The 25,460-nt window shown below is 49.8% G+C and overlaps 1 protein-coding gene across 2 annotated transcripts in view; it reads left to right on the top strand.

Moving 5' to 3' along the window:
- The window catches only part of MYO7A (myosin VIIA), a 157,317-nt gene that overhangs the window by 83,847 nt on the left and 48,010 nt on the right, over positions 1–25,460 (top strand). For both annotated transcript variants that reach the window (XM_045021244.1, XM_045021255.1), the window contains 6 exons: positions 1,093–1,199; positions 5,667–5,723; positions 12,252–12,389; positions 20,113–20,271; positions 21,701–21,793; positions 24,089–24,183. In XM_045021244.1, coding sequence (XP_044877179.1) covers positions 1,093–1,199; positions 5,667–5,723; positions 12,252–12,389; positions 20,113–20,271; positions 21,701–21,793; positions 24,089–24,183 — 649 coding nt within the window. The remainder of the gene's footprint in view (positions 1–1,092; positions 1,200–5,666; positions 5,724–12,251; positions 12,390–20,112; positions 20,272–21,700; positions 21,794–24,088; positions 24,184–25,460) is intronic.

Raw genomic sequence — 25,460 nt, 5'->3', positions numbered from 1 at the left:
ATGGAAATTGTCATTTGCACATGGAGGTAAATGCCCTGTGCGTACAAAGGATGTGTTCTTAACCCAGGTTTGCTAACCCCCGTTAACCAACATGGGCTAAAATAGCAGTGAAGACACAGCAACTCTGCTCTGAACTCGGGTGATAGATGAGTCTGGGGTTGAATTTGAGCTGCTAACCTGAGTGAAATGCCAGGTTGCCATGTCTTTGCTGCTATTTTAACCCCAGTTAAAGGGCTTGAGTGAAAAACACACCTTTTTTTGCAGTGTAGACATACCCAAAGTTATGCATGCACAAGGAGTCTCATAGTCTCTTCAACTCAGCCTCACACCATGTCTGCCTCTCTTCCTTCCTCCTCTCCCTCTTCTTCCCTGATCTGTCCCCCTCACCTCTCTCCCTTCCAATGTCTTTCCATTTAGCTGATCCCTCCCTAATTAAACCCACCTGAAAACCCAGTTATGGCACTAACATAGTTTGCCGCCATCACATCATTCACTGTCCACTCCTTGGTGTGTGCCTAGCCCAATGGGACCGCATCCTCAGCTGGTCCCTAAGCACCACCATAATCGTGATTATAATTAATAATAGTAACAAAAGGACGCTGAGGGTCAACTTTTCATTGGCACTTCATGATCCTTAAGGGCTCAATCCAAAGCTTGTTGAAGTCAAGAGAAAGACTCTCATTGACAGAACAAGGAGCAATGGTCTCAAATTGCAGGAGGAGGTCTAGGTTGGATATTAGGAAACACTATTTCACTAGGAGGATGGTGAAGCACTGGGATGGGTTACCTAGGGAGGTGGTGGAATCTCCATCCTTAGTGGTTTTTAAGGCCCGGCTTGACAAAGCTCTGGCTGGGATTATTTAGTTGGGGATTGGTCCTGCTTTGAGCAGGGGGTTGGACTAGATGACCTCCTGAGGCCTCTTCCAACCCTGATATTCTATGATTCTATGACTCCGACAGGCTTTGGATCAAGCCGTAAGTGTCTGCAATACGATCAGGCTGCAAAGTGACTGAACAGCTGGCTGCAGGGCATACTTTAGCTCGTGTTTCACTCTGCCACCTAACACACATGTTGCTCCTTTGTTCCTGTAGGGTTTTTGGAGAAAAACAGGGACACGCTTCATGGAGACATCATTCAGCTGGTCCATTCCTCGAAAAACAAATTTATCAAGCAAATCTTCCAAGCGGACGTGGCTATGGTAACATGCCTAGGAAGATACTTAATTGTCCGGTCTCATGTGGTGGGGATTCCTGGGTGGAGAGGGAGAATTTGCAAGGAAGCCTACAGAGATGATACTATGTGTTGCATACTACAAATCTGTTTTTGTAATGGATTAATGCAGTATTAGCATGGAGTCCTAGCTATATTCATTCTAGTAGTCCCAGCTCAGCAGAACTGTTCATAAAATATTGTTATCTAGCTCATCACCTAGATAAAGCAGTGATTGGCACAATAGGAATTAATTATTTTTGTTATTTTATTTTATTCTACAAATATGAAAGATCTATAGATAGCTAATGCTGCATAGCAGACCAGATATCCAAAAAAACAAAACCAAATATCTGCTCTGAACTTTAAAGTCTTAGGTCACAGACAGGTCCATAACAGTTACCATTCAGAGCAGCAGTGAAATGACACCATAGCTAGATGTTAAGCCAAGGAAGCACTGTGGGAGGAGCTGGCGAGAATTGTGGGTCTCCAAACAATGGAAGCAGAGAGACAAGTCACCATATCTGCTTTTCTTAAAGGTGAACTATAAAGCTTACATCCCCAGAACATGGCCTACGGAGAGAGAATATAATGTATTCACTCCATACAAACCACAGTGCTAATGGGTTGGTTGTTAAGGTTGTGAGGGGAAGCACTGAAGAGCTGGAACTTCCTAATGTGGAGGTTGAAGATACAACCTTAACTCCTGTTCGTATGCATCACTATGACACAGGCTTTGCTTATGGGATCATAGACTAGGTCTCAAACAATACTATGTGAGATACTCAGCTTGCTCAAGAAAAAATGTATCTACAATCCCCAGAGACTTTACTGGGAGCTCAACAACCCTGCGTCCCAAAGTAAAGGAAAAACTGCTTTTTATGATTATTATTGGCTTTTGATATGTAAAATGTACAGCCCTTGTCATTGGACGTCTACACGTATATTCCCTGTGGGCAAATCCTGCAATCCAAAACCACAGGACAGCAGAATATTTAGGGATAACATTTTCAAGAGCAACTAAGGACCAGATTTTTAAAGGACCAAATTTAGGTGCCAAACGATGCATATAGGTGCCTAGTAGGGATTTTCAATGGCGCCTAGGTGCCTAACTCCCATTGGTTTCAATGGATTTTAGGTGCCTAGACCATTCTGAAAATCCCACTAGACACCTAGCTGCATCTTTAGACACCTAAACAGATTAAATGCCTAACTCCAGTTGATCTCTGTGGGAATTAGGTGCTTAAGAAGTTTAGGCACTTTTAAAGATCTCACTGTAAGTGCCTAGCTCACTTTTGAAAATGGAATTGAGGCTCCTAAGTTATCTAGGCAGTTCTGAAAGATTTGCCCTTAGCCCTTAAAACTCTGTTCTGCTCTCACTGAAATCAACAGCAAAGCTCCCATTGACTTCAGGGGAGCAGCATCAGGAATATAGGCCCCGATTCAGTTAGGTGCTGAAGTAAATGTCTGACTTTCAGCACATGATTAGCCCGATTAACCTTGATGAGACGACTCGTGTACTTAAAGCAACACACATGCTTAAGTACCTTGCTGTGTTTTCCTTTCTTATTTCTTTCTTTCTTTTTTTTATCATCCTCAAAAGCTTGGCAGTTCACCTTGGAGATGATTCTTGCTTTTTTGGGGGTCGGGAGGCAGCATGAATTTAAACTTTCGTAATCCATAGGATCACTAAAACAGGTCCTTTCGGGCTTGCACAGCTGTCCGGACTTCTTCAGTGACACATTTAGCTGGCTGTCACCCCCTAAATTCCAGCCTGCACTCTTCAGCAAATTCTAAACAAAGTACTGGTGATCCATTTCAGCAGAGTTGAGCTGCGTGCACAAGCTTGGCATTGTCTCAAATGTAAGAACAGAGAACTTTTAGAGCATCGAGTGACTTTCTTGAAATAACCCCTTCTGGGGTAGTTTTAGCTTCCTGTGGTGGTGGTAACCCTCCTCTGAATCTGTCCCTGGTATCAGTCTCTGCTCTCTGGAATTTTAATGATCACTGCTCTTGGGTTTTTTTGGAGTAGGGGTTTGCCTGCACTGCAAATTAAGGTGTAATGGTAGCACAGGTTGGCAGACCTGCCCTGGCATTAATATGGCCAGCGGGAGCAAAAACAATGTAGAAATGCAGCTGCCCGAATAGAAGCCTACCAGATATCCTGGGTACGTGCTCAGGGTGCTAGTCTGGGCCAGAGTTCTCTGCTATTGTTACCCATGCTCATGAGATCAGAGCTAGCACAGGTATGCCCAGCTGAGCTACAATTGCCCCTGAATTTGTGATGCAGACATACTCTAGGAGATTTGAAAACACCTGTCTGATATGGGACTGGAAGAGGAGAAATTGTTGCATTACAGCCAGAGACGACCCCTGCCTGCCTGGGCATTGTGAGGGCAGCCGGCCCCAGCAGTGTTACTGAGCATGTTCGGTCTGTGTGAGCATACTCAGTACAAGCCAAGCAGCAAATCTGGGATGGCGCATGATCCCACATGCCCCCCCTTCCCGATTGCAGCCCACCCAAAGTGGCCCTACATAACATAGTTTGGGAAGGAGCCTCTAATACCCAAATCCAGCTTTTGACCTTAAAAAAATCATGCAACAAAACTGCAAAGAGATTAATTTTTTAATGGTTTGAACTGTTTTTGGTGGTTTCTTTCAGTAAATGTAAGTTTTTGCAATGCAGCAAAGCTGTGCACAAACAATAAAGGCATGGCTGGTTTGGGCCAGGATCTCCTTCTTGTGTTGCTTGCACCCCTGGTGCTGAGCGTTGGTGGGACTATCTCTGAATGTACCTTCCAGAAGAGACTCATATAGATGTTGCCATAACAGATCAAGCCACTGGTCAGTCAAATCTAGCATCCTGTATCCAGCAGTGACCCATTTTTGATGCTTTAGAGGGAGCTAGATCAATAACGTACCTAGCCAAATGTATCCAACCAATAGTACAAAGAGGCTCACAGATGGAAACCATGACGCTGCCTGGAGGCGTGACGTTTGATCAGCCTAATCTCAGTGCACAGGGAACTTCTGATGCCGCAAACTGAGTATTGCTATAACCCAGTGCAACTTTAAGCCCTAATCCACCAAGTGTTAATGCATGCGAGTAGCTTTATGCCCACGAGTAGTCCAGTTATTCACTGGTGTGTTTGCAGAATCGGGGCTTTACTTTGTACAGTGTCTTTCATACAGCTCAGTCCTGCCAGGCGGTGGGTTCAGTCAGAGCTGGGGACGTGCAGTCCCTCCCAGGGTTGCGGTCTGTACACCAAAGCACTTAGGCGTGGTCTACACTACGCAGTTAGGTTGACACAAGGCAGCTTACGTCGACCTAAGTATGTCAGTGTACACTCTGCAGCCTCGCCCCGCCGACAGACGTGCCCTACTACACTGACATCGTAACTCCACCTCAGTGGCGTAGCTAGGACAGGAAAACTGGCTTTCAGGGGGCAGCAATGATGGGGGGCCACCTCCCCCCCCGCAAAGGGGGATTACGGTTTTGTGGGACCCTGGGCCAGGACAAGAGAGGATCCCTCTCCACCCCTTCCGCCTGCAATTCCCCACCACCACCACCACCACTCCTGCTGGGGAAATGTGGCTGGAGTGCAGGGGCTTGCCTTGTCCCCACACCTGGTGCTCCTACCAGAGAGTGGGGTCTGGGAGTGGGGGCTTGTCCCGCTCGGTGCTCCTGCCAGGGAGCAGGGTCAGGGCGCAATTTGGGTGGGTCTGGATGCTAAGTGGGTGCTAAGTGGGGCTTATATCGGTGTAGTTAGGGCAACACAGCGTCTGTGCAGACACTACGTTACTTACATCGGCTGTTGGCTCTTTTGGCAAGAAAACTGGGCTGCTAGAGCCCGGCTGCCCCAGCTTCTCGCTCAGGGAGCTGAGATGCCCGGGAGGCTGTTCCCCACTCTCAGCAGGGAACGGAGAGGTGAGAGGCTGGGGGGCAGCTGGGCTCCCACCAGGCAGCTGTGTGGAGCTGAGAGCCCTGGCTCTCAGTCCCCCACACTGCCCCTCTTCAGTCGGTGGAGGTGCTCCTGGTGAAGGAAGGCATCACCCAGGGAAGGAAGGTAGTGTGGCCATCAGCTGTAACAAAACTCAGTAGTAAACATTCGGGCTGAAGGAGAGCAGATGTGTTTCTTAGCAGGGTATGAAAAGGGATGGAGAATAAACGATACGGAGAGAGGCAGGAAGGTTGTTCCAGGTGGCAGGAGCTGCGGGACGAATGCCCTTTCACCAACAGTAATGAGAAAGTGGTGAGGAGGCCAGTGCTTAGAGAAGTGGAAGGAGAGATGATAGAAATAGACAAGGTCCTGAGAATTATCGCATTATTCTGCAAGGCGTGAGTGGTGCCGAATCACAAGGACTGACAGAAAACTCAGAACTCCCCTCTTAGTTATTCCTTCTTTTCACTTTTTTTCTATTCTCTGTCTCTCTTTTTTGCCTTTGCTTCTTGTAGTTTCTCTGTGGCTATGCATCCAGTACTTTTGGCCAGTCACCAGCACCCACTCCAAAGGTAAAATAAATACATGAGTTCCTCTTTGAATGTTCACTTCTCTTTGATAAATACTATGCTCTTGCTGGTTTACTCCTACCCCTGTGTTGTTTGGGATGGACCTGTTACAATTGTCCATCTTGTACACAGAATCTACTTAGGATTTGTTCAGTAGATACAGAAATATGAGCCATTGTGTGTGTTTGCTAGATTCAACCCAGGAAAGCTGAGGTTCTGCAGAGGACCCAGGGATGATGGAAAGCCAGTTTGGATAAAGTCATAACCAGCCCACACTCCCAAAACTGAAACCTTTTTTGAGATTGGAATAATTATGGTTATTTTTAATTGAACTTGGTAGGCTAGATCTTTGGCTGGCCTAAATCAGTGTAGCTTTGTTGACTTCAGTGGAATGACACTGATTTGCACCAATTGAAGATCTGGGCCAGTTCCATTCCAGTTCCAAACTCAGCCCTTCGGAGTTTCATTTGGGAGAAGGGTGGGGGGGGGTGTTTGATTGTATTGGTGGCTCAGTTGTAAGTATGGCTATTCTCACGAGCGGGTTTATTCTAAGGATAGCTCAAACTGACCCCAGAGGATCAGATACCGTAAGTATTAAACTTTTGGGTGCTTATCCAAACTGGAGCTCTAAACCTTTCAGAGGTCCTTCCAAACTAATCTTTAGACTTCGCTCTGGTTCTGATAGCTTTCCAATCCTTCCCTGCTTCTTCTCTGGCTATAGTGTAGCATATAGTATAATAAAGAATAACATTTGTGGTGCTAGAATTGTGGTTGTGTCAGCATTTCCACGACAATCCTCTGATATCAGGAGGGTTATAGTAGAGATGTGCCTGACTTGCAAAATTCAGATCCAGATGGGGTCTGAATTTTAACCTCTCTCAACTCTGCAACATTCCCGGGTGGCTGAATTTGGAATTCCAGTGTGGGCGCTTATGAACAGAGGCCCTGATTTTAAAAAAGAAAAAATTCACAGCCAGATTTTGAAACCAAACATCTTCCTTTCTGCTCTCCAAGTTCCAGGGCATGTGGGTTGTAGTGTCATTTGGGCCCATCTCTAGTTTTAGAACTTTGCTACACACCAAACAATCCCTTCTAGGCTGAAATGTGATGGGTTCTGAACACAGGAGAGAGTTAATGTGGAAAATGTTTTAGAAATGCAGCTGCCCAGTTTGAGTTTGAGGAAAACAACGGAACAAACAGGTTTTACCAACTTCCTCCATTTTTTGGCCCTCTTCTGGCTCAGAACAACTTGATCTTTGAAAAATAATGAATTAAAATAGTAATTGTTAAGCACCACATCAAACGGTGGAATGGTCATGTGGGAGCATATTTTCAGTCACTGCTGATATTGATGATCTGTGTAACAGAGATACCAGAGTGACAATAATACTTAGCACTACTAAGTAGCATTCTGCATCCTTCAATCTCAAAGCTCTTTCAAAGATTGTAAGCTGTTTGGGGCAACGACCATCTCTTCATTTGATGTCTGTACAGTACCTAGCATAATGGGCTCCTGATCCTTGACTGGAACCCCGAAGGACGTACCACATCATTTTTTTAATAATAAAGAAGGGTAAGTGTCACGTACCCCAAATTTCAAATGGGGAAACTGAGGTACCAAGAAGCGATATGGTCTAGTGAATACAGCACTCGACACTGACTTGGACGACCTGAGTTCTGTTCTGGACTCTGGCGCTGACCTGTGTGTAACCTTGAACAAATCACTTCACCTCCCTGTGACTTCCACCCTTTCTCAGTTTGGTCATTTGGATTGTAAGCGCTTCATGGCAGGGTCTGTCTCTTACCTCACCTAGCACGATGTGCTGTGTTAGTACTAATCATAATAGCAAGCAGTGAAATGATTTGCCTAACACACGAGCTCAGTGGCTGAGCTGGGAACAGAACCCAGCTCTTGGCACTCTGTCCTGTGGGCCTCATTGGTTCCCTCTCTCACTACTTACAGAGACGTATGTATGTAGCAAAATATACGGTAAGACAGTAGTTTTCAACCTGGAGGTCCGCAGACTATGTCTAAGATTTCCAAAGGGGTCTGCACTTCCCTCTGAAATGTTTTAGGGGGTCCTCAGATGAAAAAAGGTTGACAACCCCTGCTGTAAGACAATGGTACAGAATCGATATGATCCCTCAATGCACATCCTTGTCTCCTGAAAAACTGGATCCGTCACAAGCTTCAGGGAGCTGGTAGCCAGGGGAGCAGAGCAGACCGGGCTGGGGCTGGGTCACTCCACTTTCCGCCGCCACATGAGTGTGGGGTTGGGCCTGACTGCCCTGCACTCACTGGGCGGCAGGAAGTGGCGCGACCTGGCCCCAGCCCACTCTGCTCCGCCGGCTCGTGCTGGGGAACAGTTTCCCCCCTGCCCCTCCCCGCGGAGGCCTGGGGCCAGCCCCCTGCGGAGACCTGGGGCCCCACAGAGCCCCGCGGTGGGGCTGCGTAGGGCACCAAAATGGCTAGGGACGGCCCTAGCTCCAGCCTTGACCGTTGCTGCGGGCCGCAGGCAGCCAGTGCTGGGCAGAAGCCTGTGTTGTGTCTTGCCAGCGGGGTCAGTGCTGATCTGTATCCCGCGCTGGGTTACTGTGAACGGCAGCATGCCGTTTTCTGGCTGTAGAACCCAGGCTGATCTGAGGTGGTGGAAGGAAGTGCATCTGAAGCGTGTATGAGTGCTGTGCGGAACGCGTGCCTTCCCGCGTCTCCCTCCTGTATCCATAGCTCCCACATACGTCATCTGAGTCCCCTTGGGTTTTTTTCAAAGTGGAGAAATTATTCACTTTAGGCCAGCCTAGTTTGAGAGCCAAATCAAACTTCTGTCCTGGCTGGCCACTAGGGAGGCCTGCTAGCCTTCTGCTGAGGTACCATATTTATGCATTGTCCAGAAGCCCCAGTTCCAGTTGGGGCACATATAGTGCTGGGTGCTGTACAAACACAAGTAAAAAGATAGTCCCTGCCCCAGAGACTTTTACAGGCTAAAACTGCGAAAGCTCGGAAGTATATTACAATGAGAGAACCTATGTGAATGCTGGTCTTTCCCCAAGGGATACCTTCTGACCCATGGAAGTTTGCTGCTTTTGCAGCAAAGGAATTTCTTTCTCCCAAGGTGAAACTGGCACGTCACTGCCTTAACCAGTCTTCCTGGAAGGCTCGTCTACTCCTCTTTTTGACCCCTTAGTTGGAGTAAAAGAAAAGGGCTTGATTCTCCGCTCACTGACACTGGTGCACAAAGGAATAACACCGCTGAATTGAGTGGGAATTACACCAGCATGAGAGGAAAGTCTGGTCCAAAGCCTTGCTTGAGGGTTTTTTGTATAATTTAATTTCTCGTACGGCTCCCGGGCCCTGGGTCTCACACTGCGTTTTCCAGAGTGGCCTGTATGCACAGGTGAGACGCAAAGTGTTGTGTGCACTAATGGGGGCCCTGCAGCCGCTGAGCGCTCTAGTCTGATTGGTCGAGTCGCGGGCTACATAAGCCCTGCCTGTATATAGAGCAGTGGTTCTCAACCTATTTACCATTGCGCGCCACATCCAATACTACCTGTATGGCCCTGAGGAGGTCACATGGGCCGCAGCTCTGCGCTGATTGGGCCGCAAGGGGCCTGCGGGCCGCAGGTTGAGAATCACTGATATGGAGGCTGGAGGGTTTGGAACCTGAGTTGCTTTCTGGCAGCTTGTGTTAGAACCGTGTCCCCAGTCATGCCACTGGAAGAGGCACTGTGGCTTGGCGGTGAAACCTGCGCCGTGCCCCTCCACTGGCGGTGGGATGCGTGGGAAGAGGCGGGTGCTGAGGAGAAGCTGGGAAGCAATCTAGAGAGGCAGGATGGCCCCCTCCGCAGCAGCGAGCCGTCCCCGTGTCCCCTGTTTTAGGAGGCCTTGGAAGGCTTCTGATGACCCCTCCGCCCCAGCAGGGCCGAACAAGGGCCTCCCGGTCAGGCCCAGATCATTGTGCTGGGAAAGGACACCTACATTCACTTCCAAAATGGGAATTTGCTAAGCCTGGTTTCTGCCTCTGTATCTGCTTCTAACCCCTCCAGCAGCCAGCCCGCCCGCCGTGCTGCACTGGAGGTGGCCGCTCACACTGCATGAGCAAAGCTGCGTGGTGCTGTTGATCTAAAGCAGCCCCATCCCTCTGCCCTCCTGCTATCCGAGCAGTATTATTGCTGATACAACCTGTCCTCCTCAAACCAGACTCTGCTAACAGGGTATTTATCACCAACTCCACAGTACTCACAGGGGTCCGGGTCTGTGTCTGTTGATATAAATGACACATGTTAGCAATGTATCCCTGTGTGAAGGTTTGCTGGGATAGCTAACAGCTGCCGCACCAAACTCTCCTGTTCTGGCGTTGCTGGGTTTTTCTGGTGTGTGCATGAGCTGGGTTTGAACTGTTCACTTTCCCTTTTGGAATTCCATGATGACTTTCGGTTTGTTGATTGGGCTTCATTGCACAATCGCCTATGGCCAGAGCTGTGCAAAATTCCTGAGAGTTTTCCGGCAGGGTTAAAGTCTTCAATGTTGATGTTCTCCAGCAAGATGCTGCTTGTATGTTTAGCGCAGTGCCCAGAGACTTTGGTGATGGGCACTTTTAGCAACGGAGAAAAATACATAAAATTTGGCAAATATTGCCCATGATAGTGGGGCCACTTTTTGTCTGCAGTCACTGCTCATCAGCCAGTAAAGAACACAAGGTCTTTGGAAAAGGCATGGCAAAATCCTTTCTTTGTGGACCTCCCACCTAATCCTCTGGAATCCTCCCAGGACTGATTATCTAATGGGATGTCCATGTCCCATGGAGTTAGTCTGATGCCCAACTCAACCGAGTCCACTGGTGTTACCTACATCCTCCATAAGCGTTCTTTAAACCAGTGGTCTCCAAACGTTTTTGATCGCGCACCCCTATCAGTAAAAAATTTTTGAGCACGCACCCCCTGCCGCGCCGAAGGAAAAAACCCCAAAACTCAGACTCCCACCCGAACTGCCGAAGCAAAAAACAAACCAACCCACTCGGACTCGGGCCTGAACTGCCAAAGCAAAAAGCGCGCCTCCTGCTGCACATCCCCAAGTATCCTCTTGCACCACCCCCACTTTGGAGACTACTGCTTTAAACATCTAGATAGCTTTTGATGTATAGTTGAACCCCATAGATCTGAATAGGACAAGGGACACACGATTTATTGCTATGATTTATCAGTGTAATCGATGCATATTGTAGGACGTAACCCAAGCATGGATAATAGAGATTTCTTGATAAAAAGGATTCAGATAAACTAAATTCTGCTGCACTTTCCTGGGGCTTAATCCAAGGCTTTCAAGACCTGCACTGTTCATAGTTTTCACCAGCTAGGGAGAAGTGGCTAGCAGATGGAAATGTAATGTACACTTAGCCAGAGCCCTAAGCCTTGAACAGATCTTTTAAAACCTACCCAGCAATTGAATGGACATCCACAAAATCACCCTAACTCACCCCAGATTAAGTTGCCCCCCCCCATCAGTCCAGTTAATATCCTCTTCCAAACACAGAGAAGATGCTCCTAACATGAATCCACTTAATGGAAACTGGGGAAAATAGACAGCCCTTGCCAGCATCCCCTGAAAGTCAACAAATCCATGTTCAAAAATCTTCTATGAAAATGCCCTGGTGCCATTTAAGGGCTTGATTGTGTCCCTATGGGCCTGAAGATCCAACACTCAGTAAAGATAATTGGAGTCTTGCATGACACTATCGGCAAATTACAATCCCCCTGGTGTCGGGTCAGCTGTGCTGATAGAGCAAGAGCCACTTCCTATCTGTGTGCCTAGACCCAAGGTCCACATAGCCCACCCGGAGTGTAGGGCTGAGACACCTCACTCCCACTTGTGGTCCAAGTCTCTATTCACAGACTTTATAGACTGACTGGTTTTAAGGCCAGGAGGGATCATTAGATCTAGTCTGACTTCCTGTATAATATTTCAACGATGCAACAAGCCAGTGCAGATCCTCATTTGGAGCATCAAGCAGGTCCATGAGAAATAAAAATTATGGCCTTTTCTTTACTATGAAGCTCCCGGGTTCCTCTGCCCGGAGGTGATTCCTGCACACTCAGGGATTTCCTCTAGTCCTCACCAGGCATGCATTATGTAAGGCACCTTTGGCTGACTGCATGGTCTCATGCCACATGTACTGTCTGGAGCAGGGAGATGGAAATACACGCAATTAGGCCAGAGCCTCCACTGATGTAAATAGAGTTGTGCCAACTTCCACCAGCTACGGAGCTGGCCCAACTCATAGCAAACTATGAATCCGAAGGCCTCATGGGGAAAAACCTCCATGTAGTTTCCAGAAACAGATGATATTTCAGTTCTTCCCTTTGCTTCCTCAGCCAGTAAGTCTGAACGCCATCCCTGCACCACGTTTGACACACACACACCCCCGCCCCCACTCCAGCTAGGGAGGAGGTTCCCAGTGACTTGGCTAGAGGGGAAAAGCTCTGTTATCCTTTCATTTCCTGAGACAGATCTGCTGTGGTTCCACTCTCTTCCAGGGAGCAGAGACAAGGAAGCGCTCGCCGACACTCAGCAGCCAGTTCAAGCGATCTCTCGAGCTGTTGATGAGAACCCTCAGCGGGTGCCAGCCCTTCTTCGTCCGCTGCATCAAACCTAATGAATATAAGAAGCCCATGGTAAGCGCTGGTTCTCCCTCTTTACGTGGTGTGTTTTGAGTGTCCTTATAGAGGCAGCGTTTACATGTGGACTCAATACGGGTAAAGCCCTGGATCTATGGAAGTTGATGGCGAAACTTCCATCAAGGTCCACCTGCCTGTCTAGAAACCTAACCTGTGCTCCTGACTCATGCCTGCAGCCCCACTGATGTCAATGGGAACTAGTCCCATTGAAGAAGGGTTTGCAGGATCGGGTCCTTTCTTTGTAAAGCATTTTCTACAAACTGTCCCCCAAAATGTTTTACAAAATGAGGGCCTCGTCCCGGCACCCCCTTCCTCAGATGTGTAATCCTTAGAGACCCATGCTGGAGCCTCTCCCCTTTAGAAAAAGCCCTATAGATTTCCATAGAGAATCGTGGCCTTCTTGTAGAATGTTTGAATGAAGCTATAGAATTCGGGAGCAGGGTTAGAATTCTCTGTTCAGTTCTATGGGCGGGTTTAAGAATCCTGCAGAAATCATCTCCTTCTGTAGGTTTGTAGGTTGATTGCTTTGGAATCCTATTTGATTTCAGTAGCACCTTTGTAGTTTCACCCCTTGTTAGATCAAAATCTAAGAAGGTTCTATAGAAATTAAATAGGATTCTAAAGCAATCAACCTAATAACCTACAGAAGGAGATCATTTCTATAGACATTTTTCATGTGAGTCAGGCTTGCTGGATTATGTCCATAAATACAGTTAAAAGAACAGATGTTAGAGATATTGAGAGGCACAGGTGAGAGGTTAGCCATGTTTTCAGCTGCGATTTCCCAGGAGATGCAGAGATGAGATGGAGAGCTTTAATATTTTCAATCTAATGAACATATAACAGCCCATTAATCCATCTCCTTTGGCAGGCAGTTAGAATGTGCCTTTTCACCGAGCCGATTGCCCTAGCAGCTGAAAGTCAAAGGAAAGAATTACTCAGCCATTTAAAATTACTAATACGTAGTAAAACGATGATCTGTTTATTTGGGTTTGTTATGACTATTTAAAATTCATTAGTACTTTGGGGACAAATTGCAGTTACCAGATGAAAGGGAAGAGAACACGTATACATATCCCCCAATAAAGTAAACTCTTTAGGGGCTGATCCTGCATTCTTTGCACACTCATAGTTCCCACTGAAGTCCCTAGGAGTTTTGCGGGTGCAAGGACTGTGAAGCATTGAGCTCCTCATGCTGTGTGCTGAGCATCCCCAATTCCACACTTTGTAGGGTTGGACCTAACCTTACTAAAAATCTCTACCGGTCACTAATCATTACTTATAATACTTGAAAATAGGTTCTCTTACTTATTCCTAATTTCAATTGCTGTGTGTTATGGTTTGTCTGTGACTGGTGTCTTAGTAAGTTATGTATGCACTGGGCAAAATTATGCTGTCTGTTACATCTCTGTCCAGATTTAGTAGCTATGGGCAGAATTTAACTCTGAATGTTACCAGGGCAAAATGGCACAGAAATTCTAAAATTATAAACTTCAAATTTTATCTATATATTTGCAGTGAACATATATGTGTGGATCTGTTGTTTGGCAAAACAAATATGGTCAGACAAATATTTTGATAGCTCTCTAGGAGCAGTTTGTTCTGTCCCGGTGTTTGTTTAGTGTGTGAGTGGGAGAGACCGAAATTTAAAAAGATATATAAGTGCACTTAAATTCATATTAACCTCAAAACTTAATACTAGTGTTCGTTTATCAGCAGAGAGGAGCCCAAATTAAAACCACAACACCCCAGAACTTGGAGTGTGTTGAAAATCAGAACCTGGCTCCAGATGCAAATTTAGCAAATTGTTCCAAAACCCTAGATCTGAACTCCCCTGAGTTTTAGAATGATCTGGGTTTGGAATTCTGCATCTATTTAACTGCTCTGTAAGGATCAGATCTTGCAGCCCACAAATCATTCGTCCCCTACTCACACCAATAGTCACAGAGATGTCAATGAAACTATTCATGAGCGTGCGAATTGCAAGATTAATCCAAAAGAGAGACACAAATTGGACAGTTAATGCTAAGGTCTGTGCTGCAGTTTTGTAAGATGTATAATGTGGTTTCATACTAAAATGGGAACATTTATTTTTGGAATGAGTTTAAAAATACAGAACCAAAAAACAGATCATGGAACCTGGGGCTATGCAGGAAGGTTGTGAAAGAAAAACATTTTCTGTGAGTTAATTTTCTGTCCCAAGATATAAAGGAAAGTGTGCAGATAATGATAGGAAATGGGATAGCAGGAAGTGAAAGGCCAGTGGAAAGTCCTGGTCATTTGTTATTTTACATGATTTTCAAACTTTTGTCCATTACCTTTTGGAATGTTTTGCTTCCCCATGAAACTTACTTTGGAAAATGACTTTGTTTTCACCCGGTGTGTCTGAGTGAATTCTCTGGCTCCCGCACTGTTGTTTCTGAATAGTTGTGTGTTGCTGTAAGTAGTGTGAAAGAAACAAATGTAATTAATGAACAGATTGTGGGAGGAAAGAAAAGAATATCCATAAATTGGCAGAAGTCTGCGTAACGTAGGAGTCCACTTAATGCCCAATTGAGGAAGTTACGCACATGCATAACTTTCAGCGTGTGAGTAGCCCCATCAACGTCAAGAGGACTGTTTGTGAGCTCAGTTACAATCACACACACACACACACAGACATAAGTACCTTCCTGAATCAGGGTGTAACAGGGTGGTCTGCCCTTTTAAGAGCCTGGGGCCAGCCAGCCTTGTTCAGTTAGCAGACTCAGCGAGGCAGGGGTCCGGTGATGCCGGTAAAGTTCTGAGAGAGCTCAGTTCAGGGGAGTTGCAGGAGGGAGGTTTGCTCCTGGGTCTGGAGCAGAGAAAGGGGTACAGAGTAAGAGGCCTCCAGGCCCCCGCAGCTTGTATTGCTCAGGGGAACGGCCTTGTTTTTCGTTACTTTGTGGGTTTATTTGAATTAATAAACTATGCCCTGGGGGAAGGGCCCGAAAGCATCTGTGGCGTAGTGTTAGTCCTGCCCTGGGCTTGATCCTAAGGCTGCTGGAGTCAGTGGGAATCTTTCTGTTGGCTCCACTGGGCTCTGAGTCAGGTGTGTGGGGCAGATTCTGCCACCCTTTGTTCACAGTGAGTTGCCCCTGAATCTGCAAGCAGCTGATGGTTACTGCTCAGTATTAGCAAGGGTGGCAGAATCTGGTCCTTTCTGAAGAGGAAATACTATTAAGGGCGCTTCTCACGGGCTCTCCAACAGCAGAAGGTTTGAGACACGGGCCGCTCTGTAATCTAAAACTCCTGCTTTGTTAATTAGGGAAGGATTTTCTTCCTTTTGCCTGTGTGATCTGAGGCCAGTCACTTTCCTTCCCTATGCCTCAGTGCCCCTATTCAGTAAAACGATACTTTTCTGCCTCCCCCGGTGTTATGCAGATAAATACATGAAAGACTGAGATGCTCAGATACTGTGTGTGTGGTGGGGGCCATAGTGATACCAAATATAGATCCAAGGTATCTGTAAAGTCCAAACTTGCAGTCAGGACTTAATTTTATTACTCTCAGGGTATGTCTACACTGGCAAGTTTCTGCGCCACAAGTTATACCACTTTTATTAAAACGCTGTAATTAAACCGATGTTACATGTCCACGCTGTGCTGTTTGTGACTCTGGAGCGCATCCACATTAGCAGCTCTTGCAACAGCAAAGACAGCAGTGCATTGTGGTAGCTATCCCACTGTGCAACTGGCTGCAGGGTGCTTTGGAAAGGGTTTGCAACGCCTTATGGGGCAGGCACAGCGCCATATGATGCAGGTTTCCCAATCCCATTGTTCCATGGGCATCCTACTCCATTGCCATGGGTGCCAACTTATATGGGCTCGTGGGGCTAAAGCCCCAGGAATATTCACACTCAGGGGCTCTGCTCCACCAGTATTTGGAGCTAGGTTTCTCCCCTGCTTGGAGCGCAGGGGAGTCAGAGCCTTTTAAATCCCAGCTGCGGCCGGGAGTCAGAGGGCTCTGCGCTGTCCGCTGCGGCGGGGAGCCCAGAGCCCTTTAAATCTCAGCCGCGGCTGGGAATCAGAGGGCTCTGCGCTGCCCGCTGCGGCGGGGAGCCTAGAGCCCTTTAAATCCCAGCCGTGGCCGGGAATCAGAGGGCTCTGCGCTGCCCGCTGCGGCGGGGAGCCCAGAGCCCTTTAAATCTCAGCCACGGCTGGGAATCAGAGGGCTCTGGGCTGCCGGCAGGGGCAGAGAGCCCAGAGCCCTTTGAATCCCAGCTGCGGCGGCGGCTGGGATTTAAAGGGCTCAGGGCTCCCCGTGGCTGCCAGCAGCCCAGAGCCATTTGAATCCCAGCCCCTGGCCGCTGATTGCCCCCTCCCCAGACCCCTGCCCCAATTGCCCCTCAGGACCCCCACCCCCTATCTAAGCACCACTGGTCCTTGTCCCCGATTACCCCCTCCCGAAACAACTGCCCCTTGGGACCCCAGCCCCTATGGCCCTATCTAAGCCTCCCTTCTCCTTGTCCCCAACTGCCCCCTCCTGAGACCCCACCCAACTTCCCCCCAGGACCCCACCCCCTACCTGTCCCCTGATAAACCCCCTGGACTCCCATGCCTATGCAATTGCTGCCTGTCCCCTGACTGCCCCTCCGAACCTCTGCCCCATCCAACCCCCCCTGCTCCTTGTCCCTTGACTGCCCCCCGGAACCCCCTACCCCTTCTCCAACCCCCAAACCGCTTACTGTGCCACTCAGACCAGCGTGTCTGGCTCCGTGCAGCTCCAGACAGTTGCTGCCATGCTCCCCCATGGAGCCCACAGCCCTCTCCCACCCCCAGCACCTGCCTTCCAGATTTGAACACCTCAAAATTCAGGAGTGCTCAAGCTCGGTTTGGGCAGCTTTTACTTCATTTCTCCCAAATCAAATATACTGATCCACTGTAACTTGCTGTAGAAAAAGTAGGATAAAATTGAGCAAGAAATGCTTATTAGCACTGGAATTGCTACTTTCAACAGCCATTGCCTTTTTGTTTGTTTGAAAGGAAGACAGTGATATTGCATTGGCAAATTCCCCATAGAAAGAAAGAGTGGAACAAAAGAATAATAAAGGCACCTCAACTTTTCCTCATTTATGGAGGACAGTCTTATAATATGCATCCAGATATCCTCCAATCACACAAGCTGAAAATTGTTCCACTTTACTGCAGCTCTGTAACCATATGGGAACCAATCCTGTCTGTGTTCTGTGCACATCCAAAATTCCGGCTGAACGACCCACCCTGGGAGCGAGTTACCAGTGACCCAGGGCTGGGGCGGAAGGAGGTGGGGGGGGCACTGGTGGGGGGGAGCCCAGGGCTGGGGCAGCAGCAGGGTGGAGGGAGGACATTGGTGGGGAGGAAAGGGGGAAGCCCAGCGCTGGGGTGGCAGGGGGTGTGAGTGGGTGGGTGGGGGGAGAGCCCAGGACTGGGGCAGCAGGAGGGTACGGGGGGAGACCAGGGCTGGGAAGGGGGGCAGCCAAATTTTTTTTTTGCTTGGGGCAGCAAAAAACCTAGAGCCGGCCCTGCCCAGAGCTTCCCTGCCTGAACGTAAAGAGCGTGCAGCGCGCGTCTCTCTCTCTTGCTGCTGCTGCTGCCGCCTAAGAGCTACAGCATAACGGCAGTGCAAGCTGCTGGTGCTGTAGCACCTCAGGAGGGGGAGGGGAGTGGAGGGGGCCGTGCCGTGCCCCCTCACCATAATCCCATCTAGGTTGTAATTAATTTTGACTGAGTTGACCAGGACAATATCCCTAAGACCTGCAGACTTGTGGCTGCTGCTCTGTGACTTTTAAAGCAGATGAAGCCACTTTTGATTACAGCTTAAAACAAAACGATGCAGGTGAGAGGAGGAAGTGATTGGTTTCACTGACTGGTTTCACATAGGACCTGGAGTAAAATTGCTATAAAGGATTGTCTGTAACTGGTGTACAGACAAACTAGTGTGTGGCAAAGTCTTAAAATGACTGAGAATTGAAATATTTAATTGTAATGTGCTCTTACATTAATCAGATTGCATCGACAATTGGGAACCATTTTTATACAGTGATGGTAAAATGTATATTGAAGTAGGCAAGTGCTGATTCTGACTTTCCACTTTTAATTGACCCTTGTAATCTTGTGGCGCTGACGCATTGTAGCTTCATTTTATATCGGCTTACAGGGCGGGAGCGGGGGGGGCACCACCATTTTGGGCCCCACCAAAAATTATACAAACCTGCCGCCTATGTCCATTGCCAGCTGCTTTTCAATGGAAGTTGCGGGGGGCGGGGGGGAGATTGTGTGGCGGGGAGTGTGTGCATGTGTGGAGAGACACAGTGTGTTTTGGGGGACAGAGAGTGTGTCAGCAAGCTTTCTTGTAAGTTCAGACAGCGGCAGGAAGCAACCAGTCCTGAGGGCAGGGGGAGGGGGAAACCCCGACATCAGCCCCCGCCTCTCTCCCTGGGCTCACACACACAGACACACACACACACTTGCCTCTGTGTTCAACAGCGGGAGCATTCCACATTAATGGTTTGCTTTGTGTTCTGGAGCAGATCAGCACAGCACCCCCGGGCTGCTAGAAAAGGTGCTTTGAAAGGGGAGGGGTGCGTGTCTCCAGGGCAGGCGAGTTCAAAACAATGAGCAGAGCGGTCACTCGAGGCATTATGGGACAGCTCTGGACAGGGGCGGCTCTAGGAATTTGGCCACCCCAAACAGGGCAGCACGCCGCAGGGGGCGCGCTGCCGGTTGCCGGTCCCACGGCTCCGGTGGACCTCCTGCAGACGTGCCTGCGGAGGGCGCGCTGGTCCCGCGGCTCCGGTGGAGCATCCGCAGGCATGCCTGCGGGAGGTCCACCCAAGCCGCGGGAACAGCGAAAACTCCGCAGTCATGCCTGCAGGAGGTCCACCGGAGCCGCAGGATCAGTGCACCCTCCGCAGTCATGCCTGCGGGAGGTCCGCTGGTCCCGCGGCTTCGGTGGACCTCCTGCAGGCATGACTGCGGAAGGTCCGCCGGAGCCGCCTGCCGCCCTGCCGGCAAAATGCCACCCCAAGCGCGCGCTTGGCGCGCTGGGGTCTGGAGCCGGCCCTGGCTCCGGAGGCCAGTTACAGCACAGAAAGCAATCAAATGTCTACACTAGCAACAGAGCGCTGGGGCCTCTGCACAAATAGCCTGATGACTCTCGTTGAGGTGGTTTTTTTGGCAGTGCTGCAACTGAGGAGTTTCTGCGCACAAAGTGGCTTGGCCGTGCGCACACGTCTGCTGTTTGAGCGCACAAAGCTGCTTTACTGCGCAGAAACTTGCCAGTGTGTAGACAAGCCCTTATTGTCGTTGCTCATTAACAAGAATGGCCCCAAACACAGTTTGAACTCCACTATCCCTAATGCACACCAACGCCATGGCCCAGCAAGCAACACCATTTCCCAAAGCAGTTTTGTTTTCTGCTTCAAGGGGAGGGATTTAGCAGGAACGCTAACACTGTTCCCTTCCAGTTCCCTGCAGCACACTATGGGTCCTTTCTTGATCCCGTTGTGCAAAGGGACAGAGACACGTGTTCAGCGCCTCACAGGATCAGGCCCTCCCATGAGGCAATCCTTAAAGTTTCTATGGAGAAGATGTTGTATTTGTTTCTCCCACAAGGCTTCAGATTGTCCCTCACATTCAGGCTGGATGGTACAGCTTGAGCCAGTCCACAGGCCAGCAAGGTTTGAAACCAGGTGTTCCAGTCTAATTTTCCCCCTCCCCAGTTATTTGATCGGGAGCTGTGTGTTCGCCAGCTGAGGTACTCAGGGATGATGGAGACCATCCGGATCCGCAGGGCTGGCTATCCCATCCGCTACAGCTTCGTGGAGTTTGTGGACAGGTATCGTGTCCTCATGCCCGGGGTGAAGCCAGCGTACAAGCAGGTACAGGTTTAAGCAGTGACTTGGATTTTTATCAAAAAACATTGTGCTAATGCCCTGGAGAAAGTCAAAAGGCAGGAAGACCCAGTGGTTAGAGTGCTAGCCAGAGACCTGGGTTCAGTTGCCTGCTCTGCCACAAACTTCCTGTGTGACCTTGGGCAAGTGGCTTAGGACCAGATTTTCAAAGGTATTTAAGTGCTTAATTCCTGTTGATTTAAATGGGAGTTAGGCACCTAAGTACTTTTAAAAATCAGGCCCTTAGTCCCTGGGCCTCAGTTCTCCAGCTGTAAAATGGGGCTCGCACTTCCATGTCATACAGGGGGGTTGTGGGGATACACACATGAGAGACTGTGAGGTCCTCAGTTACTATGGTAACAGGGGCTATCTAAGCACCTTAGAGAGGATGAGGCGTCTGCGGGACTATGGTTCAGCTGAGCTCAGAAGCCGCAGTAACAGTTAAAATAACTGGATGAGCCTGTATTGCCTGAAACATGCAGGCAACACATTCGCAGGGACCAGAGGGAGCCCACAGAGGGATGGCTGGGGAGCACAGCTGATACAACTAGCCAGCCCAGGGATGGGGCCTTTTGGGGCATGGCCTGCCCCTCACATGGCTGCACTGGGGAAGTGCTGGCTGCATCGAGTGAACAGGTGTAGCGAGCAGGACCTCTCCCTATGTTCCCCACAGGCCTCAGTAGATATTACTCTCAAAGGCATAATTCCTCTGACCCTACCACTGAGGCAGCGTGCCTCCTCCCTCTCCCACCACAGCCCGAGCCTCTACAGGCCACAGTGCAGCCCACTGTGTTGCTCCATCACTGCACATCTACTGTATAGACACTACAGTCAGCAGTGACAGCCACTGTCATGGATCTGGGATTGAGACTAGAATGAATCGTCATCTTCATTCACTGCTTCTAGGCCAGCCAGGAGAGGGAAGCATGCAAATGAGGAGGAGCCTCATTAACGTCACTAGATTACACCAGTGTAAACAGGGGCGGCTCCAGGCCCCAGCACGCCAAGCGCGTGCTTGGGGCTGCATGCCGCGGGGGGCGCTCTGCCGGTCGCCGGGAGGGCGGCAGGCAGCTCCGGTGGACCTCCCGCAGGCGTGCCTGCGGAGGGTCCGCTGGTCCCGTGGCTTTGGTGGAGCATCCGCAGGCATGCCTGCGGGAGGTCCACCGGAGCCGCGGGACCAGCCGACCATCTGCAGGCACGTCTGCGGGAGGTCTACCGGAGCCGCGGGACCGGCGACCGGCAGAGCGCCCCCCGCGCCATGCCGCCGTGCTTGGGGTGGCGAAATGGCTAGAGCAGCCCCTGAGTGTAAAACAAGTGGAAGTGAGATCAGACTCCGCCCCGTGTTTATAGCTGGTAGGGGCGGCTGGTGTTCATGTGAACCATAGGCTGCAATGTCCCGCTGCCCCATTTCTCCTAGGGCGACCTGCGTGGAACGTGCCAGCGAATTGCTGAAGCGGTGCTGGGGAAAGATGATGATTGGCAGATTGGCAAGACGAAGATTTTCCTGAAGGTAAGATGCTCTCAGGCTGCCCGTGCATTGAGCAGCTGTTAGAATCATAGAAGATTAGGGTTGAAAGAGGCCTCAGGAGGTCATCTAGTCCAACCCCCTGCTCAAAGCAGGACCAATTCCCAACTAAATCATCCCAGCCAGGGCTTTGTCAAGCCTGACCTTAAAAACCTCTAAGGAAGGAGATTCATCACCTCCCTATGTAACCCATTCCAGTGCTTCACCACCCTCCTAGTGAAAAAGTTTTTCCTAATATCCAACCTAGACCTCCCCCACTGCAACTTGAGACCATTGCTCCTTGTTCTCCCATCTGCCATTAGCTTTGAAGGACTCTAACACCCATCCCAGTAGCTGGTTCCCTAACTAGAACTAATCCCCATCCACCACCCAGGTCTCTGGCCTGATTTGGTGGGGCCTGGGCCAGGAGATGGTGTTGGGTCCGGATCAGGTGAGAGCTAGGAGTCAGAGTACGGGTGAAATCCTGGCACTCTGCTGGCACAGAGCCTGGCTGGGATATGCACACGCACTCACACCCGCACCCACGGCACTGGTCATATCCCAAGCGGTGCAGGCCTCTCCTCTGTGAGAACGCAGGCAGCATTGTGGCTCCCCAGCTGTATCCCCAGAGCAGGGCCAATGACTCCACTGCCAGACGTGGCAGCAGAATCACCGAGGAGGGGCTTCAGGGCATAGGCAGTGCCCCGCCCAGGTCCCTGCCGAGGAGGGGTGAGGGGACGCTCCCTGGCTGACTGACACCCATGGAGACGGTGAGAGAGCTGAGCTGTTGAGTTGCTCCCTTCACTCCACCCCCTGCCCCCGTGCTGGGGCTGGCTGACAGCTCCTGAAAGCTCCATAAGCCAGGACAGGGGCCCACTGGCCCAAAGATCCCACTCTCTGCACAAACAGTAGGGAATGGCGGGGCAGCACAGATGCCCTGTGAGCCCCTCCACTCCACCACCTGCTGACATTTTCCAAGGCTCTTCCCAAGGCCCATTATCATCAGGCCCTGTCAGACAGATGCGACATTGCTCCCCAAGGCTGCCATAACCCCTGGGGTCACCTACATGGGAGAGAGAGGGATCGGGCTCAGGCTCAGCAGAGAGCCAGTGGGAGTGACAGAAAGGTCCCTGCCGTGCCGAGCAGAGGATCAGCAGTTCTGTGCCCCTCAGGATCGGCAAGGCCAGTGTAGTGCTGCCTAATGGATCCAGAGCCCTGTGCAGCACAATGAGACAGCAGCAGCGTAACAAAGAGCTGTCTTGTTGTGACGGCCCTACTCACGTGCATTTGTTTTTACAATCCCATCTCTAAATCCCTCCAGGAAAACAAGGCCGAGCTGTCAAGGAGCGAGCCGAGAGGTGGATGGGATTTCTCTAGTGTTTCTCAGATGTAATCCTGTTCACTTATTTTTAAACATCTCCCCAGCTATTTCTTGGAAACTTCTCCTGACATCCCTTTAGCTTTCCTTTCCAGAGAGCATTATCAGGATCCCACAGCTGTCCAGGCAGGAAATAGGGAAACGAACAGGTTCTGCAGGGCAGCGAAAGGTCGGGTAAAACGGGAAGCATGCAAAGTTGTATAGATGCACCCAGTTCCTGCAGCAGCCAGTAAAGAAGCTAGTATAGAAATCAATCTGGACGATATAGAAAGGAGGCTAGAATCACGTGACTTGACTGAATTCCACAAAAGCAAGGAAACGCAGAATGAGGGGGTACTGTTTTGTCCTCAGCCCTCCTTCCTATGTCCAGGTTTTGCAGCTCCTATGCGTTACTGGAGGAGGGAGTGATGTCTAGTAGTCAGAGCAGTGGACCAAGACTCAGGATGCCTGGAGTTTGCTCCCAGCTTTGCCACAGTCTTCTCCAGTGCCCTGCTCCTTGTGCAGTCATTAGTACCTGCACAACGTGGGTGGGAAATGCGAATCAGGTGCATGGCAGCAACCTCACTTGACTGATTCCTAAGCTGATAGCGTAGTGAGCCAAACAGCAGAGGGTGACATAATTCACTCATGCGCTGTTACTAAGCCCTGCCGTGCGTGTGGCCTCTGGGATGAAGGGGTGATGCTCAGCGGTGACCCCTTCTGGCATATTTAGGCATGGCATGGATGAGCTGGAAAGATTCAAGTCCAGTTCTCCTTGATCAGAAGGTGAGTGGCTATGCTGTAGAGGCCCAAACGTAGTGAGTTGTAAAGTTGGACGTCCTTAGAGTTGACCTCTGGGGAGGAGCCTTATACCATCCCTCTGTTCCCGTCACGTGATGGCCAGGGGTCACAGGGTAACTGTTGTGTGCCGGTTCATTCCCCAGGATCACCATGATATGCTGCTGGAGATTGAGAGGGACAAGGCCATCACAGACAAGGTCATCCTCATCCAGAAGGTGGTTCGTGGGTTTAAAGACAGGTATTATATGCCAAGGAAATGCCTGGTGAATGTTGGGGGATCTGCTAGTGCGGCTGACTGGCACACCATGTTCCGGTTCATGGCACTCTGCAAAAACAATGTCCTCTTTGCCTCAGGTACCACTAGCTTACTCTGCCCATTCACAGTGTGTCTGGCTTATTGCTTTAGCTCGCGGTGAGCATGATAAAGCCCCCCAGGGGTTGACATTATGCTATAACCGGTGCTGGAGCTGCTCAGAGCATGAAGGAAATTATTAACATATATTTTCAGGTTGCCAACTTTCAGAACAATGGGAGTAAGGCTTTCTGTCCACACTCAGGTCTGCACTCAGCAGAGGCCCTCTTCATTGGCCAACTTTAGTTATACTAGCAGGCTATTCCAAATGACCTTCTGCGCCAGATCTTGGTCCCATTGAAGTCAATGACAAAATTCCAGTGGGAGACTAAGGGGGGGTGATATTCAGCCTTATGGCAGCAAAGAGCAATAGTAGGTTACAGTGCAACTCATCCCAAAGCCCAAAGTGCTGTACCACCATTCCCACTGAAAACCCGGCACTGCAGAGATGAGAGGCAGGAAGCCAACCCATGTAAAGCACACTGCATAGCAATGTGGGGTAAAGAGAAAATGATGGCCAAGGACTCCGGGACATACTCCTGTCCTTAGAGAAGCAGTCCTGAGTATTGCTCAAAGCCGGGGACTAGCGATCAGGGCTTCTGTCACCTGTCCCTGACTCTGCTGCTGGCTTGCTGTGGGAGCTTGGACTAGTGACTTCTTATTTCATTCAATCCCTGAATGTGTGCTGTGCGCCTCCTGGAACATCGAGAAGACAGAAGGGGCCAGATCCGCACCTGGCGTCAATGGTGGTGGGTTCATTGACGTCAATGGAGCTATGCTGATTTACACCAGCTGCAGATCTGTCCTACAGTCCTCATTCGGTTGAGGTTAAAATCTAAGACTAGAGGAAACAGAGTGAGGAAGATTCCAAATCAACGGATGGTGGGGGGAGGGAGGCGAGGAGTAAGTCACAAGAGCTTGGGCCCAAGGCGTCACCCAGCGGTTCAGGGCAGGACCGTTGATCACCTAGCACTGGATCGGCACATTTGGACTGCTCTTCCTGTTCCTGTTTTGGACGAAGCACAGGGAATGGGCAGAGAGGAGCGTGCGTGGTAGTACCACTACAATGCCTCTGCTTCCTCCTGCGCGGGAAAGGAAGGCTGGGACTGGCATTATCCGGCAGCCGACTGAGCTCAAGGGGGTGGAGGTTACTCCTTACAGTC

This window comes from Mauremys mutica, chromosome 1 (assembly GCF_020497125.1).
Source record: "Mauremys mutica isolate MM-2020 ecotype Southern chromosome 1, ASM2049712v1, whole genome shotgun sequence".
In the NCBI taxonomy this organism is placed as follows: domain Eukaryota; kingdom Metazoa; phylum Chordata; order Testudines; family Geoemydidae; genus Mauremys; species Mauremys mutica.
The sequence above is the reverse complement of the archived record's forward strand: the minus strand, read 5'-3'. Positions and strand labels throughout refer to the sequence as shown.